Raw genomic sequence first — 20,457 nt, forward strand, 5'->3', positions numbered from 1 at the left:
GGAACGGTGGTTTCTAAGTGTCTGTGAATGGGGGATCTGTGTGTGTGAGTCATCTCTGTGTGGGTTGTGGGTCCGTGTGTGAAGGGCCTACGTGAGGTATGGGATGTGAGTTCGTATGTGAGTGAAAGAAAGAAAGAGGATATAAGTGGGCGAAAGAGGGCAAGAATGAGGAGGACTATGTGGGAGTGGCAGGGGGGTTGGGTGTGGCTTAGGAAACATTTTGATCTAGAGGCGTAGGGAAGTCCAGAACTCATTCCCTGCCCCCCAGCGGCTGGGTCTGTGGGTGACAGACTAATTTCAAACCTCCTAGAGCTAGGGCTGCTGATAGGCCACCTGCCGTGGTTTCTCTCAGGGACTGGGGTGGCCCAGCCTGCAGACAAAGACAGCAGTGGCTGCAGCCGGGAGGCAGAGACCTGCAGAGCATGATGGGGCTGATCAAATAGCTGCTTTGGTTGCTTTAGCTGCTTTCTTAATGTAAGCCCAATTAAACGAACAATTATGTAACATGACTGGATATAATTATGAAGTATTTATTGATCCTGTATCACGTGATGATATTGCTTTTCTTTTATTTGCGTCCAACTGCATGGCAGAATATATGGTTGCTGGTAGCTCCCATAGTTTTTTTGTCATAAGTCCAGCTACTTGAAGAGAGACTAATTTCTTTCCAGGTTCTTAGAGAAGGAACTTAGGATCAGCTGGGGTCAGGTCCCCACCCTGGACCAGTCTACATGGGCCAAGGCTGTTGGCCAATCATGGGCGTGTTGGGTAGACATAGCTGCTTGGCGGCCACTCCAGTGGGTTAGGAAGGAGCAGGTACCAGGGAAGGAGCCTGTGGTGAGCTAGAAGACAACCCTGCAGATGGCCACGTCATTTACATTCCATTTCATAGACTGTCCCCTGCCTTTATATGATGTATGCTTCTTACCGTGTCTGTATGTCAATGTGACCCCACCTCTTTCAAACCTGACTCAAACTCTTCTTTTCTGGGTGTGTTGAACTCATTTTACTCTTCTTGTTCCTTGATTCTGCCTCAAGATTCTTGCATTGTTGGTACTATATTTATTTACTTTTTAATGTATTTTGTATTTCCAAATAAAGATACAAGATAAAGATCTTAAAGGTCTTGTGCCTTCTCAGTAAATGCTGAGTCTTAATTCTTTTTGTTTTGAGGCAGAGTTTCACTCTTGTTGCCCAGGCTGGTGTGCAATGGAGTGATCTCGGCTCACTGCAAACTCCGCCTCCCAGGTTCAAACGATTCTCCTGCCTCAGCCTTCCTAGTAGCTGGGATTACAGGCACCTGCCACCACGCTCAGCCAATTTTTTTGTATTTTTAGTAGAGATGGGGTTTCACTATGTTGGCCAGGCTGGTTTTGAACTCCTGACCTCAGGCGATCCACCCGCCTTGGCCTCCCAAAGTGCCACCGCATGAGCCACCGCATCCGGCCGAGTCTTAATTCTTCAAAGAGTAACTCTTTACTTTTCAGTACCACATAGTCCTTAACGGTAAGGTTTAGGCATCTACTCTAATAAAATTGTCAAGGCATCATCTTCTTCCTTGTTCTGCTTGCTTTTTTGGTAACATTCACCCCTGTCCAAGCCCTTTGGTAAAATCTTCCTCCTCCTCCTTCCATAGCTCCTGGAGCCCTGCCGACTTCCCTCTCCTACCTCCTTGTTGGCTTCCTCTTGGGCCCCTTCTCTGTCTGCTCTTCCTTCTCAAGGCTGCACACCACTGTGGTCCCTGGTTCAGCTGAGCCTTCGTGCTTGTGGCAGTCTTGACTGTGTGCTTGCACACCAGCCTTAGCTGTCTGGCAGCTGGCTAGCCACAGACATCCTAAACTCATAAACTTGTGACTCTCTGATTCTCCATCTCAGTCTCTTTCTCATGATCATAGTCATTTAGGCCAAGACCTCCATTGCTTTAAGAAGTTTTTATCCCTGGTTGAGTAAGAGTCACTCTAGCCTTCTTTCCAATGTGCACGTGTGTGCACGTTCACTCACTGATTGCCAGTTCCCACCAGCTGTATCTCTGGAATGCTTTGCCCAGGTTCACACTTTGTCTCCCCTGCACTATTATGATAGCTTCATTAATTAGTTTGTTTGCCTCGAATCTTTTATTTCCTCTGCCCTCCTCCAAAATGGCCACTGGAGTCTGGGATTCAGCTCACAGGTCTGATAATATCATGCCCATCTTCACTGCCCTTGTCTTGCCCATCGAATAAAGTGCCAGTGCAGCTGAGCACTTGGGTCCCTTCAGAGTTATGGCTGACATCACTTATTGAGTGCCATTCTAGGCTAGACGTGTGTCACAACTATCCCACATAGTTTATTTGAACCTCACAGCAACCTTGTAGGGTGGATAGCAGTTTGTCCATTTTGCAGATGAGAGAGCTGACTCAGAGATGAGGGAGGCCTGCCCTAGACCTTGCCTCTGTCCTCCCTTAGGGACCCCTTTACATTTTAGTCCACACTGTGCTATTGTCCTGGGAAGGGATGTCTCCCCCTTCCCAGCCAGTAATAATCCTCCTTAGCCTTTACAGTGCAGGCAAGGGATACTGCTTTCTCCATGAAGCTCTCCCTGAAAGCCGGTAGTTCTTAACTTTTCATTCTATCAGATTGCAATCTGCAGCTCTTTCCTGGTCACAGGGTCAGTCTGTCTCAGGGATTATTTTATGATCAACTCTTTCCACGTCTGCCTTCTGTGAACTGTTGACTCTTTTGGGGCATGGGGTGTCTGTTCCCACTTGTTTGTGTGTTACTTCTAGTGTTCCTGTGCTGTGCATGTCATAGGGTTGCAGGAAGGCTGAAGCGACTTGAAGGGAATTTACCCAAAAGAAAGTGAACAGGAGTACTGTGTGGAATTCTGCATAGCAAAACATAGTTTTGTTGACATGAGGCACTTTTATGTCTGTGCTTATTCTTCTCAATTTTGAGGTTAATATATAACATCCCTGTATTTTGTGGTTAAATCCAGTTTACTCTTTTAAAAGTACCCCTCAGAGCCCCTTCACTTAGCGTTTGATGCCATTCGTTAGCACAGCTCCTGGGCTCCTGGGTTTCCTGGAGCAGGATGGGCATGTTTTGTAAAGGTGCATAGGGAAATAGAGACAAGCTTTGTAGTTATGTAGCCAGGCCTCAGGGAAAAGAGTAGAGGTGGGGAATGGAAAGGGCACCCAGATTCAAATAATGGAGCACTCCACCCGACGGGATATCCATGCCCCCTCTGCAGTGGGCACCAGCTGCTTCCCATCTGGTGCTCACTTGCCTGCCTGCATGGTCACTTAGCTCTTCTCAGTCTCAGCTTCTCTTTGTACCTTAGGGTCACATTCCCCAAGAGAGGATCTTTGGTGGCGTTTCCTTCCCCCATCGTTGGCTGGAGCCCTCAAGACAGGTCTCCTTGTGGGCTGCAAGTGGTGGTCAAGTACCATTAAATAGGATGTGGACACCTGTTTGGCAGAAACTGGCAAGAGACACTTCTCCCAACAGGGTACTGCAGGAGTGTTGGGGAAGTACATGATTGATGGCCTACCCCATACAAAGCCTCGCACTCACTACTGTAGGGCGTGTAAAGATGGAGAAGACACTATCCCTGCCATCAAGTGGCCTAAAACCAGTAACAATGGGGCCGGAAACACACCTACTGTTCACAGAAGGAAAAGTTTCCTATCGAATGATCATATCTGTGTTTTCCAGATAGAGTTACCCACCAACCTGATCTAACCTGTACTGAACTTGAATCACACCTTTGACCTAATTTTTGCTTAAATGAAATACAGAGGATAGGAATAATATAAATAATACTAAAGCTACATGTTAACTCAGATGCTATACTGAATGCAGTTTTGAAATCTAACCTTTATTATTTTTATTAAAACTTTAGTAAAGACACTGTCATTGAAATGTGATTCCCCACAATTACAGTTAGAAAAATGTGAATTTAAAAAATGTATTTTGCAACCCATAATCTGTATTGCACATATATAATCTTGCTACTCACCTGTCTTTGGCAAGTTTTTTTTTTTTTTTTTTTTTTTAACTTTTAGCAAACTTTACTTTCGTTGAAAACCTTGTAAGTTTGGGATTTCAATTATCCTTTGCTATTAATAAGACCTTATTTAGTCCAAATTAACTTAGAATTGGTATAGATGGCTTTTATTTATTTATTTTTTTATTGATCATTCTTGGGTGTTTCTCACAGAGGGGGATTTGGCAGGGTCATAGGACAATAGTGGAGGGAAGGTCAGCAGACAAACAAGTGAACAAAGGTCTCTGGTTTTCCTAGGCAGAGGGCCCTGGGTACTTGAGATTAGGGAGTGGTGATGACTCTTAACGAGCATGCTGCCTTCAAGCATCTGTTTAACAAAGCACATCTTGCACCGCCCTTAATCCATTCAACCCTGAGTGGATACAGCACATGTTTCAGAGAGCACAGGGTTGGGGGTAAGGTCACAGATCAACAGGATCCCAAGGCAGAAGAATTTTTCTTAGTACAGAACAAAATGAAAAGTCTCCCATGTCCACCTCCTTCTACACAGACACAGCAACCATCCGATTTCTCAATCTTTTCCCCACCTTTCCCCCCTTTCTATTCCACAAAACCGCCATTGTCATCATGGCCCGTTCTCAATGAGCTGCTGGGTATACCTCCCAGACGGGGTGGTGGCCGGGCAGAGGGGCTCCTCACTTCCCAGTAGGGGCGGCCGGGCAGAGGCGCCCCTCACCTCCCGGATGGGGCGGCTGGCCAGGCGGGGGGGCTGACCCCCCCCACCTCCCTCCCGGACGGGGCGGCTGGCCGGTCGGGGGGCTGACCCCCCACCTCCCTCCCAGACGGGGCGGCTGGCCGGGCGGGGGGGCTCCTCACTTCCCAGTAGGGGCGGCCAGGCAGAGGCGCCCCTCACCTCCCGGACAGGGCGGCTGGCCGGATGGGGGGCTGATCCCCCCACCTCCCTCCCGGACGGGGCGGCTGGCCGGGCGGGGGGCTGACCCCCCCACCTCCCTCCCAGACGGGGCGGCTGGCCGGGCAGAGGGGCTCCTCACTTCCCAGTAGGGGCGGCCGGGCAGATGCGCCCCTCACCTCCCGGACAGGGCGGCTGGCCGGGTAGGGGGCTGATCCCCCCACCTCCCTCCCGGACGGGGCGGCTGGCCGGGCGGGGGGCTGACCCCCCCACCTCCCTCCCGGACGGGGCGGCTGGCCGGGCGGGAGGCTGACCCCCCCACCTCCCTCCCGGACGAGGTGGCTGCCGGGCGGAGACGCTCCTCACTTCCCAGACGGGGTGGCTGCTGGGCGGAGGGGCTCCTCACTTCTCAGACGGGGCGGTTGCCAGGCAGAGGGTCTCCTCACTTCTCAGACTGGGCGGCCGGGCAGAGACGCTCCTCACTTCCAGGATGTGATGGCGGCCGGGAAGAGGCGCTCCTCACTTCCTAGATGGGATGGTGGCCGGGCAGAGACGCTCCTCACTTTCCAGACTGGGCAGCCAGGCAGAGGGGCTCCTCACATCCCAGACGATGGGTGGCCAGGCAGAGACGCTCCTCACTTCCCAGACGGGGTGGCGGCCGGGCAGAGGCTGCAATCTGGGCACTTTGGGAGGCCAAGGCAGGCGGCTGGGAGGTGGTTGTAGCGAGCCGAGATCACGCCACTGCACTCCAGCCTGGGCGCCATTGAGCACTGAGTTAACGAGACTCCGTCTGCAATCCCGGCACCTCGGGAGGCCGAGGCTGGCAGATCACTCGTGGTTAGGAGCTGGAGACCAGCCCCGCCGACACAGCGAAACCCCGTCTCCACCAAAAAAATACGAAAACCAGTCAGGCGTGGCGGCGCGCGCCTGCAATCGCAGGCACTCGGCAGGCTGAGGCAGGAGAATCAGGCAGGGAAGTTGCAGTGAGCCAAGACGGCAGCAGTACCGTCCAGCTTCGGCTCGGCATCAGAGGGAGACCGTGGAAAGAGAGGGAGAGGGAGACCGTGGGGAGAGGGAGAGGGAGACCGTGGGGAGAGGGAGAGGGAGAGGGAGAGGGGCAAGTTTTATATTATTTTTTCTTTCCATGAATCGCTACGAACCTTTTTTTCTAAGAGAAATGAAGAATTAATTTTTTTCTTTTTAGAAATTCCGGGATTTCTTTAATCAAAATGAAACCAGTGATCCAGCAAGGGATACATGTGTGATCCTTACAGTGGAAGGGAGAACATTTCCGGTGGATATCTTTTATCTACAAAGGTTTGATGATGCTTGAATTCTGGATGATGGTGTTTAGAAAACTCGGCCTCTGATGTAGAATGTCAGAACTGCATTTGCTCACAACTCTAAAGGATGGGGAGGAGCAAGTTTTGTGTCCCTTGTCATTGGTCTAGAATGTTCTTACCCTGCTCCGGATCACTGCTGAATTTAGTTTAAACTCTTCACACTGACATGCAAGTTTCCCTAAGTCTGTGGCCAGTAGCTCAGCCAGAGAGAGCAAAAGTGGTGAAACAGGTTTTGGGGAGGGAAGCTTGATAGTTTTCAGAACTGGGGTTTACAAGGCTGCCTGTCAGCAGGGGCAGTATTGGTGATTTGAATCATTTGGCTCTCAGTTCTCTACATCCCTAGCGAGAAGGCCCAGTTGGCACTTTTAGGAGTAGCCTACTTGGACAAGGAAGGGGCCATCCTAATTCCTGTACTAGTCACTGGACAAAAAAAGACCAGGAGCCTGTTCCAGTGGCTGATAAATCCAGAGTCGTGGACTTGATATCTGAATCGTTTTGTTGGAGAGCTCATCCATCAGGGCCATCCAGCCGACCCATAGATGCTGCTATTGGTTAGGAGGGAAAATGGGCTGGGAAGAGCATGGGCTTCAGCACTGGGACCACAGCTCCCGATTTTCACTGGTCCAATGTCTTTGCATACTAAAGATAGCACATCTATTTGTATGGGTATATCATTTTATTTCTTTCCAAATAAAGCTAAAAATCATAGTTGACATATAATTATGGATTATTCTTGAATATTAGATTTGAAAAAATGATTATTTATTTTGTTCATCCTGTACTAATTGCCTACTGGGCAGGCCCAAACTCACTTTGATGAGCTTTGCTGCCAGATTATTAGGGTAATTGATCTGTAATTAACGAGCATATTCTAGTGATGAATTCATCCCATTTGTCTTTTCAGTCCTGTTCCAGATTATATCAAATCAACTGTCGAAACTGTGGTGAAAATTCACCAGACAGAGGGAGACGGAGACATTTTAGCATTTCTTACTGGCCAGGTAATGCCATTGTACTTCTCTGATGAATAGACATGTTAAGACAGCACCAAAAGTAATACAGAGCCTTGTTACCTTACTCAGTCATGTATTTCGTGTTTTGTTGTATTTTGTGGTTCCATAATTGTGTAAAAAATTGATTTGATGTCATTCATCTACCATCTAGATTGTCAGGGACTCGTTAGCCCCTGCCTGTTCTGTCCGCAGAGGGTTAAATGTTTTTTTAAATGTATTAGCTGATTCCAAAATAAACTAGGTAGTTGAGTGAGGGCTATTTTGTTTGGCAGAATTGGATACTACATTAGGTCCATGTCCTGCACACATGTTGCTGCTGTGTACCTCTTTTTCCAGTGACACCTTTACAGCTCATCCTGGAGGTGATAAGTGGCCATATTACTGGTAAAACAACTGAACAGACCCAAGTGCTCGCTGACGGTGGCCAGCACTATTCAGACCTGCCCTCCAACTGTAATCTTTTCCACTGCCAAACACTTTCCATGGTTCAGTAATCTTTTTTGGAGAAAGCTTATAGTGATTTTATATGCTGCAACTTGTCTATATGCATGAGATGCTTGTTTGACACTGTGTATGTATGCTGGGTAAAATAGTCATCGTTTTTATTTATTGGGAACTCTTCCATTCATTGCAGATCATACCGATTTTTTAGTAACTAATAGTGTAGTTGCAAAATTTCACCCATTGTCATCATTGTGTATTAGCATTTAATTAAATACCATCCCAGAGTGGAACATGACGGCACTGAAATTCTTGAATCTGACCAAAATTAAAGTCCAGATCCCAACTTTTATTTTCTTTCAGTATGATAAAATAGCATGCTTTAAATTGATCTCGGTTTCTTTGGTTCCTGGTTCAATGTCTTTAGGAAGAGGTAGAAACTGTTGTGTCGATGCTCATCGAGCAGGCTCGAGCACTAGCTCGCACTGGGATGAAGAGACACCTCCGAGTTCTCCCCATGTATGCAGGACTGCCTTCCTTTGAGCAAATGAAAGTGTTTGAAAGGGTGTCACGCAGTGTCAGAAAGGTGAGACTATCCTGATGACCAAGGGTGTTGGTAGCCGTCTATAATCATAATGATGCTCCTTTACTTGTTTTGAAACTTGCTAAACACAAGGCAGACTTCTAGGTCCATATTTCTGTGTAGTAGATCTAAAAGCACACAATAAATAATACATTGTGAAGATTTCTTTTTTTTTTGAGATGGAGTCTCGCTCGGTTGCCCAGGCTGGAGTGCAGTGGCGCGATCTCAGCTCACTGCAAGCTCCGCCTCCCGGGTTCACGCCATTCTTCTGCCTCAGCCTCCTGAGTAGCTGGGACTACAGGCGCCCGCCACCACACCCGGCTAATTTTTTTTTGTATTTTTAGTAGAGACGGGGTTTCACTAAGTTAGCCAGGGTGGTCTCAATCTCCTGACCTTGTGATCCGCCCACCTTGGCCTCCCAAAGTGCTGGGATTACAGGCGTCAGCCACCGCGCCTGGCCTGTTGTGAAGATTCTAAACCTGTCCCACTGAAGGATCACTTTGACAGTAGTTATCAGATCAGGTGACTTCTCTTTTCTTCTCTTCTGCCTTCCTAATATTTCCCACGACACATGCTTACTTTGGCTTAAGGGATTGTTTGGGGGGATTGAGGTCAGTCAGGAGCAATAGAAAAATTGGTACACATGGTTTCTAAATAATTTGTTTTAAGTATCAGCTTGCCTATTTTAAAGGGCCAAGTTTAAATCAATTAATTCAAGGTGTGGCTTAAAAATGTTTAGCCTTGAAGTGAGAGTGAGGAAGGGTGTGGTGGAAAGCATTGGTTTGAAGGAGCTGGCAGGCAGCCAGTCCGCCTGCTGTTCATGGTCCCCCTGGGCCTGACTCTGCCTTTTCCTTTCATTAGATGAGGACTGCACAGAACCAGCCCGAGGACAATTTTTACTGTAGTAGCTATTTATCAACAGTTGGCAGAGAATAGAGCAGGTGAGGGATGGTCTGAGGATCCACTCCCAATTTCAGACCACCTGGAAGAGGGTGCTCAGCCCCTTGACCATTGGGATGGAGCAACTTGAGTCTGCCCTGTCAAACATTAATTGCAGCCAGCCAATCAGGAGACCTGGATTCTGCCCCTGAGCTACTATGTGCCTTGGGACAACTGACTTAACCTCGAATCTGAGTTTTTGCAGCTGTAAAACGTAAATAATAATAACTTTCAGATAGGTGGTTTTATAGCATAACATCTTAATCCCAACTACATAAAAATATTAGGAAGATTATTTTATAAAATGATCTTTTATAAAATAATTTTTATAAAATGATCTTTTATAAAATAATTTTTATAAAATGATCTTTTATAAAATAATTTTTATAAAATGTTTTATAAAATGTAAAGTGCCTGAAAAAAGTTCTAACTGCTATATATATGTGTCCCCTGCTACTTAAACCCTTCAGGGGCAGCTCCCAATGTACTGGGAATAAAATTCAAATACCTCATGGTGGCCCAGAGACCACATATGATTGCATATCTGCCTCCCTCTGCAACCTCATCTTGTACTTTGTATTTTGGCTGCACTGGCTGTTTCTCCTTCCTTTGAACTGTTTCTTCTTTTTGGATCTCTATAGGATTGGCTGCTGCTTGTTACTCAGGTCTCTGCTCAAAATCTTTCACAGAGGCTCTGCCTGGCCAACAAAAGTGAAGTAGCATGCCCTATTATTACAATAATATATAATATACATGTTATATACTACATCATATCATATTGCCTCATTGTGTTAATATTTTCTTTATAGTATTTGTTGTTCGCTGAGATTATCTTCTTGTTTATGTTCAGCCTGTCTTCACCCCAAACACCCAAACTAGAATGTAAACTCTGGCAGAGCAGGGGCCTTGTCTGTCTTGTTTATCCTACATCCCAGCACCTTGAACAGTGCTTGGCAAAGTGCACACCCTCAGAAAGTAATCATGATATGAATGAATAAATGACTATACCTGCGCAAGATGGAGGGTGATTTACTTTGGTTATGCCAAAGGGAAAAACTAACAAATGCTAGGCTCTGATCACTTTATATATTAATTGTATATAGTCCCTTCAGTAGCCCTAGGGGAGGTGGTAAATCTTATTATGTAGATGAGGAAACGCTTCAGGAGGTTGAGTAACTTGTCCAGGGTCACATGATTAGGGAGAATTCAAACCCAGGGCACCCCCTGACTTGGAAACTCACAGTCTTTCTAGTATATTAAACTGCCTCTCACAGATTCTGCAATGTTGGAAATGTTAAATCTTTTAGGATTTTTACGAGTTTGTTAAAAGCAAAAAGAATAAAATGAGTTTTATTCTTCTTTCTGTGGGGAACGTAGGTGATAGTGGCCACCAATGTGGCAGAAACCTCTATCACAATCAGCGGCATTGTGTATGTGATCGACTGTGGCTTTGTGAAACTCCGAGCCTACAATCCCAGGACAGCTATTGAATGCTTGGTGGTGGTGCCAGTCTCCCAGGCATCAGCTAATCAGCGAGCAGGACGTGGTGGTCGTAGTCGCTCGGGAAAATGTTATCGCCTTTATACAGGTTAGTGTGGCTTTCCCTAAGGGTTTTCGACTTTCTTATAGTCAGCCTGGGCAACAGAGTGTAGCAAATGTTTACTCCTAATGGTAGAACTTAACATAAAATACAGGCCTTCCTCACAAGGCCCTGTGTAATCAGATCCCCACTGCTTTCCTCACTCTAAATATGGTGTTCTACTAGTCCCCATTGGCCAAAGCTGGCCTGTGAGTGACTGCTTATTTGCTATCCTGTTCTAACCTAACATCTGGGCACAGGCCTGTGTAGCCATTTGTCCCTAGGATGTGGGCTGTGTGTCCTGGAGCCTGTCTTTCTTGCCTTTCTTTCTTGACTTAATGTGCTGTTTTTGTATTCCAAGATCCCTGAGTCTTGCGGAGCCTCACATTGGGTTCCCCTTTTACTTCTGGTTCAGAGCATCTTTGCCAAGTGAAAATGGAAGGTCTGTCCCGAGACTCATTCATAGAAAACAAATAGTTGGTGAGCTCCTCCTCTGTGCTGTGCATCATGCTAGGCTCTGAGGGAACAGAAGGCAATTTTAATACTGTCTCAGCCTTTCTGGAGCTTTCTATCCAGCTTGAAGACAGCCTTACCTATAGACAGTGATGGACCCAGAGCTGCTCTTTCTCTGCACTTCTCTTCTGTGGGGAATGCTGCTGACATTTTCTCCAGTTGTCCAGACTCAATTTCCAAGTCATTGTTAATTCTCTTCTTTATCCAGTATCCATCTGCATTCACTTAACCAGGCCCAGGGTTTTTTATTTTGTTTTGTTTCTTCTGGTGTGGCCACCCCTGAAGAAGGTCCAGGGGTTTTAGCTCTGCCATTTGTCTCTTCTTTTCCTTTCTGGTTATTATTGTCCTTGTTCAGTCTTTGATGTTGATCTTTCTTTTAGCAGATGTTTGCAGAGCACCTGCTGTATGCTGGCCACGGTGCTAGAGCTTGGAGATCTGGGGCTAGTAACCATGGTCTGTGGCCACAGTGGCTGACAGTCTGGTGGTGGAGGTAGACCTCAAAACAGATCAGCATATTATGGTATGATAGGGAGCCATAAAGAATCGGGAGCCTTGGAAGCAGAGAGCAGAGGCTTTTCCTTGGGCTGTTTTCCCTGCCCAGCAGATCTTCCTTATCTTTCAAATCCTCTCTCAGATGGCAGTTCCCTCATGAAGCTACCTTAGATGCCTTCTCCTAGAAGCTGGTGTTATCCTTCTGGGGATTTGGGGAGTGCTTCACAACCAGGGTGTTGTTTGAGCCTGATCTTACTGGCAATACAGTCCTTATCTAGGCGAAGAGGTGATTGGGGAGATTCAATTTCAACGCACCAGGCAGAGGGAATGGAATGTATGTACAAGTACTTGCAGGGAAGGAAGTGGGTTTGGAACATTCACTGAAGGGAGGGAATAGGCAGAACCCAGGGCCTGAGGACCAAGGGCAACCACTGAAGATGCTAAGAAGGAATGACTAGAGTGGAAAAGGGAGAGCCAGGACTGAAAGGGATTCTGACATGCAGAGAAGGTTTCAAGACATTTTTCTCTTCAAAAATTATTTATTGGGGTGAAATTTACATAACACAACATTAAACACATTAAAGTGAACAATTTATTATATTCACAATGTTGTGTGACCACTGCCTCCATCTAGTTTCAGAACATTTCAGCCACTCCAGAATAAAATCCCTTATGCTTTAAGCAGTTTCTCCCCATTCTTTCTGGCTACCAGTCCCTGGAAATCACCAACCTGTGTTCTTCTCAATGGATTTCTCTCTTTTGGATATTTCATATAAAGAGTCATACAATATGTGACCTTTTGTGTCTGGCTTCTTTTAGCATAATGGTTTTGAGGCTTATCTACATTGTAGCATGTACTTCATTCCTTTTTATTACTGACTAATATTCTGTTGTATAGATAAACCACACTTTGTTTATTCACTTATTAGTTGTGGACATTTGGGCTGTTTTTGCCTTTTGGCTATTGTGAATAGTGCTGGTATGAACCTGCATGTACATGTACTTGAGTAGGTGTTTTTAATTTGTTTTGGCTATTACAGGGTTATATGTAATTTTGTTTAACTTTTAAGGAGCTCAAGTTACTTTTAAAGAGGCCAGCATTATCTCATGTGCCAAGAAATCATGGACTAAAGATAGGCAGGTGGATTTGGGTGAAAAGTCACTGAATCCCTTTGCATGAGCAGTTTAGTGGAAGTGGGGTTGGGGAGGGCCCCTGACTGTAATGAGTGCACTGGTGTCCAGCCTCTAGGCTTCCACAGGAGCCTCCAGAAAGTATTGCTTTGAACAGGGTACCACCTGCTCAGACCCTCCACATTTTCTCAAACCATCCAGGATTTTTCCTCAGCTTATCTTCTCCTACTAACCACTACAAATTGCTTCTCAGCTGAACTACTACACGACATGCTCTCTGCATGAGAAACGCTTAGATACCTTTTCCTTGAGCTGTTTCCTCTTTGCCCAACAGATCCTCCTTGTCCTTCAAATCCTCCCTCAAATGGCAACATGCAGCTTCCCTGGAGGCCTTCTTCCAGCCACCCTGCTTCCTCCTTCCCTGAGCCTCCATTTCTCTTTGGGAGGACCACTCCTTGGGACTTTTCCTATTTCTCCTTGAGGGTCAACTGTTTCTGGTCCAGGTCCCAGGCCCCTGCATATCACTGAAGCTTTTCAAGGGGATTGCCTGTGACTCCTACAGCTTCTGGCCCCATGCTTCACACACTTGAGTCCTCAGGAGAGCTTGCGTGTCATTGAACTTTTAGGAAACACCCACTTCCTGTGAGCTTTTCAGCAGGGTGGTCCTCTTATGTGGTAACTTTGTTTCTCCTTTGGTTAGTAGTGTGCTTGGAAAATGGGGTTATCCTATCAAGAAGCTGTACCCCAAATTCTCTTGAAACTAAAGGAAGTAGCTCATTTGGAGCTTCCTGCTGTTGGCCGTCATCCAGAACCTTCTAGTTAGACCCAATTTGTATCAATTAGTCCACAGAATATTGGTTGTCTGTTTTCTCAAAGAAAACCTTTTTGAAGTTTTTCGGAGATAGTGGTATTTCTTCATGGCACTTTTTTTTTTTTTTTCCTCTAGTTAACTAAAGCTTTATGATCTAAATGGAAGTTGGGTCACCCTTGTATTGTTTAAGAAGGGTGTACCTCAGTTAAAATGTTGACTGATGTGGGAGGTTTTGGTGGGTGGAGCATTCTCTATATAATCCTTAAGCTTTCTGAATATACATGAAAATGAGTTAATCTCTTCCTCTTTTTTCCCCACCCTTCCTGCCTAGCTTTTATAAAAAGGCCTTCTTCCAAAGTCTCTTCTCCTTCCCCCTCCCTTTCTGCCCTTCCTGTCTTGAGATCTCTGTGTCTTAGGATGCTTTTTCCTGTATAAGGTCACCTTTTCTTCCTGGTAGGGCATGTAAACATTCATTTCTTGGTTTGGGGCAGCATTGGATTCTGGGAATGATATTGTGTACCTGGCTTGTTGATTTAAAAATTTGATTTGGACAATTTTTGCTCTTTATAAGATTTGGTCATTTGTTGTATTTTGGTGATTTATCTTGAAATTGTTCTTTGCTTGTATGTGAAGCTCTTGCTTCCTTGACTTATTCCAAACAGAGATGGTGGCAACTGGGAACTGATAGTGATAAAGCGAGTACTTGTTGGTTTGATTTAATGTTTTGCTGACAAAAAACATTAAAAAACAGAATTTTAGATAAAGTTTTATAAAGGTGTATTCAAATATATTTAAGGCATTTTAAAAATAGAATGGTGTTTCCTAAGTATAAAAATAACTTTATATCATGGTATCATGTGCATCTGCTTCTAGAATCCTAGAGCCCCTTGTTCAAGATAAAGAAGAAAATTTGTCCCTTGGCATAGTGATTGCATTTGATTGTGACATTTGGTCCCAAACAGTTCTGATTTCCTATCCTCAGAGGAAGCCTTTGACAAGTTGCCTCAGTCTACGGTTCCTGAGATGCAGCGTAGTAATTTGGCACCTGTCATCCTGCAGCTGAAAGCACTAGGAATTGACAATGTCCTCAGGTTCCACTTCATGTCGGTAAGTCCTGCCTGCTGTCTGGGGCCATAGGGAGGCTAGGGAGCTCACAGGGGGATGTCAGGACATTGTCGTAGGGCATGCCATCTTTCCTTTTTTTCCCTACTCAGGTCATGTGTTGTGTGTCTGCTTTGCAACCAGGCCCTGTGCAGGACGTAGGGGAAAACAGCCAGACAAGGTAGCCTCAATTCCTATTCTTACATAGTTCCTGTTCTTGTCTGCTGGGGAATAGAGACAAGTAAGTGGGTAATTACAGAGCAGTGTGCCCAGGGCTCTGAGAGACAAAGGAAGGGCCTCCCAGGTGAAACCTGAAACCCAAATAGGATCTCACCAGGTTAGGAGTGGAGAGTTCCAGGACAGCTAGTCTTTGTAGAGGCCTAGATGCAGGAGTACCATGATTGGGGGATCCTTCCTGCAGCTTTAGATAGAGCTGCAGGAAGACCCTTGTGCCTGATTGCTTCCTGAGATGATTTCTAGGAGTGGAATGACTGGGTCAAAGGGCCATCGTCCTGTTTAGGGTCCTGTTACATGGCCAGATTGCTTTACCAATGTCAACTCTAGCAGTGCCTGAATGCCCACCTGGTGGTACTTCCATTGTGCCATGTTATCTTCTTTAGTTTTGCTGATTTGATTGGCCAGAGAGAGGAAATCACCTTTATTATAATTATTTTTAAATTTCTCATAAGATAGATTTTTATAAAAACATTTATTAGTCAGTTTGTATTTCTTCTGAATTGTTAAGCTATTTATCTGTTAGAATTTGTGTCTGTTAGTGATTTTCAAGAGTCCTTTGAATATTAAAGACATTAATTTTTATAATATTTCTTACAAATATTTTCTATTTATATTTTACTGTTTTTTTTTTTTAATGTGTGGACATTCTAAACATATTCACAGTAATCTATTTTTGCCTTTATGATTTCTTTGGCTATTCTTTTTTTCTTTCTTTATTTTCTGAGACAGTCTCACTCTGTAGCCCAGGCTGGAGTGCAGTGGTGCCATCTTGGCTCACTGCAACCTCTGCCTCCCAGGCTCAAGTGATTCTTGTGCTTCAGCCTCTTGAGTGGCTGGGATTACAGGTGTGTGCCACCACGCCTGGCGAATTTTTTATATTTTTAGTAGAGACAGGGTTTTGCCTTGTTGCCCAGGCTGGTCTCAAACTCCTGAGCAGGCCAGGTGATCCACCCCGTCTGGGCCTCCCGAAGTGCTAGGATTATAGGCGTGAGCCACCACCCCCGGCCTCTTTGGTTATTCTTGCCCTTATGAAGTACTTCTTATATTTGGGTCAGTTAATACATATTCACTCATATTTTCTTCTAGAATTTTTATGATTTGAGAACTTTGTTTTTTCCCAACTGTATATGATATGACAAGTCTGGAAAGTCTGGATTCTTGGATAGTAAAGTCCCTAATGTCATATGTGATGGTAAACTAGGTGAATGAAAGAATAGAACATACAAATATCAACTCCCCCAAAGAAAATTGTGTACTTACCATAAGTATAGGGAAAATGGACCCTTTGATTATTGGTGTAGAGTAGAAGATATTATAAAGAAAAGATAAACAGGCTGAGCGTGGTGGCTTATGCCTGTAATCCCAGCACTTTGGGAGGCCGAGGCAGGTGGATCACTTGAGGTCCGGAGTTCAAGACGAGCCTGGCCAACATGGTGAAACCCCGTCTCTACTAAAAATACAAAAATTAGCCAGGCATGGTGGCATGCGCCTGTAGTCCCAGCTACTTGGGAGGCTTGAGGCAGGAGAAACGCTTGAACCCGGGAGGTGGAGGTTGCAGTGAGCTGAGATTGTGCCACTGCACTCCAGCCTGGGCAATAGGGCGAGACTCTTTCTTAAAAAAAAAAAGAAAAGATAAACAGTACGTGCTGATTTAAAAGCTTATGAAAAGCCCCACATGTAAAATTAAAGAAAAACATACAGTGACAGAAATGACAGATCAGTATCTCAAAAAATACGAAGAGTTTTTATATGTACATCATTTACGGTAAATATTCACTAAAAGCTAAAGGAAAAAAACAGCACAAATTCAAATTTCAACTATCATTAGGACATGTTGACCTTCTCTAGGAGAGAGGTGACTGCACGTTGATATAGCTATAAAGGATGACTTTACACTAATTTTTTTTTTTTTTTGAGACAGAGTCTCTCTCTGTCACCCAGGCTGGAGTGCAGTTGTGCGATCTCAGCTCACTGCAACCTCTGCCTCTTGGGTTCAAGTGATTCTCGTATCTCAGCCTCCCAAGTAGCTGGGACTACAGGAAAGAGCCACCATGCTCGGTTAATTTTTTGTATTTTTAGTAGAGACGGGGTTTTGCCATGTTGGCCAGGATGGTCTTGAACGCCTGACCTCAGGTGATCTGCCCACCTTGGCCTCCCAAAGTGCTGGGATTACAGGAGTGAGCCACTGTGCACAGTTGACTTTACACTAATTAAATGATTGAGTATAAACAAAAATGGTGAAATCCAAAACTGCCACAATTTGGGAAAGTAAATTCCTCCCATGTTATACTGTTTCTGTCCCCATGGAGGACTTTCTGACAACATTTAATGAGCCGTAGAAATGTCTGCTATTTCTTCTCATAAAAATTTCTCCTGAAAAAATAATTCAGAAGAAGAAAAAAAGCTTACATATATGATAATGCTTATAGCATTTATATTACATTTAAAAATATAAATAATGAAAATTATCGTAAAACTTTTGGACAGTTGAAAAATGAAAAAAAAAACCATACAAATTTATCTTCACATATTTCCTTCTGGTTATTATCCCCTGAAATTGTGGTTTTTATGATTGAAATTACAGAGTACATATAATTTTGTATATTTAGCAATGTTATTTACAATGGTGAAAAACTGGAAACAATTTAATTGCCCAGCAATAAGAAAATTGACTTTTTTATGGAGTATGATTGTTATAGAGTATTGTGCAGCCATCCCAAGTAGTTACTGTGAAGTTTGTATGGGTGCAAGAAACAATGAAAACAGAAAAACATGTAGTGAGAAGACCACACTAAAACTATACATAAACAGTAATTCCAGATATGTTAAAACAGTGTTTCTGTATTATCCCAAATCAGTTGAGGTCATAGAGAAATACTAGTGAATGTGATTAGATGAAAATACTATGGATAAGATTTTTGTGGAGAGGGGGATAAGTTTTTTTTGTTAATTGACTGGAAATCGGGCCAGGAATTGAGTCAGAGATGACCTTGTTAGTTTTTTCTGTAATTGTTAAAAGCCTAGTTCAGAGATTGCTATTCCTGTTACCTCATCCACTCTCAGTGTAAAAGATCCCAGAGGGTTTAAGCTCCTTCATTTAGGTGTTGCCCATTTTGCCTCTTTGTAGAGAAAGATGTTGTAAGCACTAAGGAAGGGCTAGTGGATCATTTACATGATTTGCTCAATGGTGATTTGTTGAATCCTCTCTGTGTAATGAATCCAATAGGTTTAGTTCCTGCCCTCGTAAGTGGTTCACCTGTGTGTACGGTCACTACAACTTTTAAAAAAGTTTAACTTTGGTCTTTGGCAAACAAAGTAGGGAAGGTAGACTGGGAAAAATGAGGCCTGAGTTCAGCTTTGCCACCAACTGCCTATATGACCTTGTTCAGCTGTCTTTTCCTTATTGCAGTTCAGTTTCCTCATCTGTAAAACTGAGCTAAAACAATGTGATGATTAAAATACATTTGTTATGTGAATGCATTTAGAAAAAAATGCTATGTGAATTTAGAAAAATTGCGTTTAGAAAACATGCTATGCAGTTTAAAAGTGTACTATAATTTTATTACCTGGGTTATTAGAAACCACATAATTTAGAGAGAAAAAAATATGATGCCTGGCACTTAGGTGCTCAGTCAAGATTTGTCGAAGGAAAGGAGGTAAAGATCTGGGAAATCAGACTGAGGCTCACTACATCAGCTTTGCTTATGAACTTTAAGTTCTCTAGAACTATTATTTTTTGAAATTCAGATTCAACATATGTTGCAGTTTCCAGACAGGGATTAAGAAAAAACAAATTCAGTGTATGTTATTTACCCACCACGGGGCCTGGAGTGGGTCTATGGAGGATGCAAAGATAAATCATCCCCGAGCCCTGAGTGCTGCAGTGTCCTGGGGCCCCAGTGTGGTAGAAGGTTGAGGCTGTGAAGTAAAAATTAGAAATGTCTCAGAAGGGTTTAAGGAAAATGAAGAGGTAGTTTAAGATAGGGACCTATCACTTCTGATGGAGGGGAGGATGAGGGAGCACTTCAAAGGGAAATGTTTCATCAAGCTGAACCTTAAAGGCCAAGCAGTACAAGGGTGCCTAGAAGGACAGGAAGGACATTTCAAGAGGTGCCAACAGCAAGAACAGAAACATGGAGGCTGGGAAGAATGGGGCATGTTAGAGGGGAGAATGGATTTGGAAAGGAAACAGCCACATTTTAATGTTTGTTGCCCAAATAAATTGATTTAGGAAGATTTTTATGTTTTTTCCAGCCCCCTCCAGCACAGTCGATGGTTCAAGCCTTGGAGTTACTGTATGCTCTGGGAGGTATGCCGGTTTCTCTCATCATTCTCTCTTATTATTATGTGTTGTCTTTTGCGATATTAGTGAGGTCGTATTCACTTTAGGGCTCTTAGTATCTTCAGGAATGGGATTGGTTCTCCCCATATATATAATCCCCCTAATGATACTTTATTGAAATAGGAAGTTGGGACCATAATTAGACACATGAAAGCTAATTATGACAGCCAGTATATAAAACATGCCAGTTCGTCAGAAGCTATTAGTAAGAATCACCAGGGCTACACTCCTAAGAGATGTCTAGAGATCAGCAGTTCCCTACCAGGATGTTAGATCTTACCTCCCCAGACCTTTTTTCTCCACCCAACAACCACATCCTTAAAGATCGTGGCTCAGTATTCTCTCCCTAAATCCTCTTCATTTCATTCCTGGAGTTGCTTGTGGAGAATTGGGGACATTATCAGCTTCTAACACCATGTTATGGGGGAACTTCTATTCAGTTGTCGACTGAAGATGTTATTAGGTTGGTGCAAAAATAATTGTGGTTTTTGCCATTGAAAGTAATGGCAAAACCCGCAATTGCTTTTGTCCCAACCTTAATAGCGTTTATCTTGACATAGAGAAAATCATAGTCTGAATTCACCTCTTTGGGGAGTACTGTCTCTTCTGTGACTGGTACCACAAATGAATATAATTTCCAATTTTGAATTAAGTTTTAGTGGAGATTTTGCTTTTTGAGATTTATTTTGAGTGTTACTTTTTTTTTAAATAGCTGTATTGAAGTATAGTTTATGTACTATACAATTCACTCGTTTACAGTGTACAAATTCAGAGGCTTTTAGCATATATTCAGGGTTATGCAACCATCACCACAGTCTAATTGTAGAGCATATTCATCACCCAAAAAAGAAATCTTTACCCATTAGCGCCGAACTTCTCATTCTCTTTCCCCCTAGTCCCCCAGCCCAAGGCAACCACTCTCTGGTTCAATCTCTATAGAGAGTTTTTATCTCTATAGGTGTGCCTTTTCTGGACATTTCATGTAAATGGAATTGTATAATATGTGGTCTTTTGTGATTGGCTTCTGTTTCAGTCTG

At 44.1% G+C, this 20,457-nt stretch overlaps 1 protein-coding gene across 5 annotated transcripts in view; it reads left to right on the top strand.

Moving 5' to 3' along the window:
• The window catches only part of DHX35 (DEAH-box helicase 35), a 782,267-nt gene that overhangs the window by 38,329 nt on the left and 723,481 nt on the right, over positions 1 to 20,457 (top strand). For all 5 annotated transcript variants that reach the window (XR_010132262.1, XR_010132260.1, XR_010132261.1 and 2 more), the window contains exons 9-14: positions 6,100 to 6,212; positions 7,143 to 7,239; positions 8,120 to 8,278; positions 10,592 to 10,802; positions 14,723 to 14,847; positions 19,333 to 19,387. Coding sequence is in view for 1 of the 5 variants with exons in the window: in XM_004062147.5 (XP_004062195.3) it covers positions 6,100 to 6,212; positions 7,143 to 7,239; positions 8,120 to 8,278; positions 10,592 to 10,802; positions 14,723 to 14,847; positions 19,333 to 19,387 (760 nt within the window). In the remaining 4 variants the exon portion in view is untranslated. The remainder of the gene's footprint in view (positions 1 to 6,099; positions 6,213 to 7,142; positions 7,240 to 8,119; positions 8,279 to 10,591; positions 10,803 to 14,722; positions 14,848 to 19,332; positions 19,388 to 20,457) is intronic.

Source organism: Gorilla gorilla, chromosome 21 (assembly GCF_029281585.2).
Source record: "Gorilla gorilla gorilla isolate KB3781 chromosome 21, NHGRI_mGorGor1-v2.1_pri, whole genome shotgun sequence".
Taxonomy (NCBI): domain Eukaryota; kingdom Metazoa; phylum Chordata; class Mammalia; order Primates; family Hominidae; genus Gorilla; species Gorilla gorilla.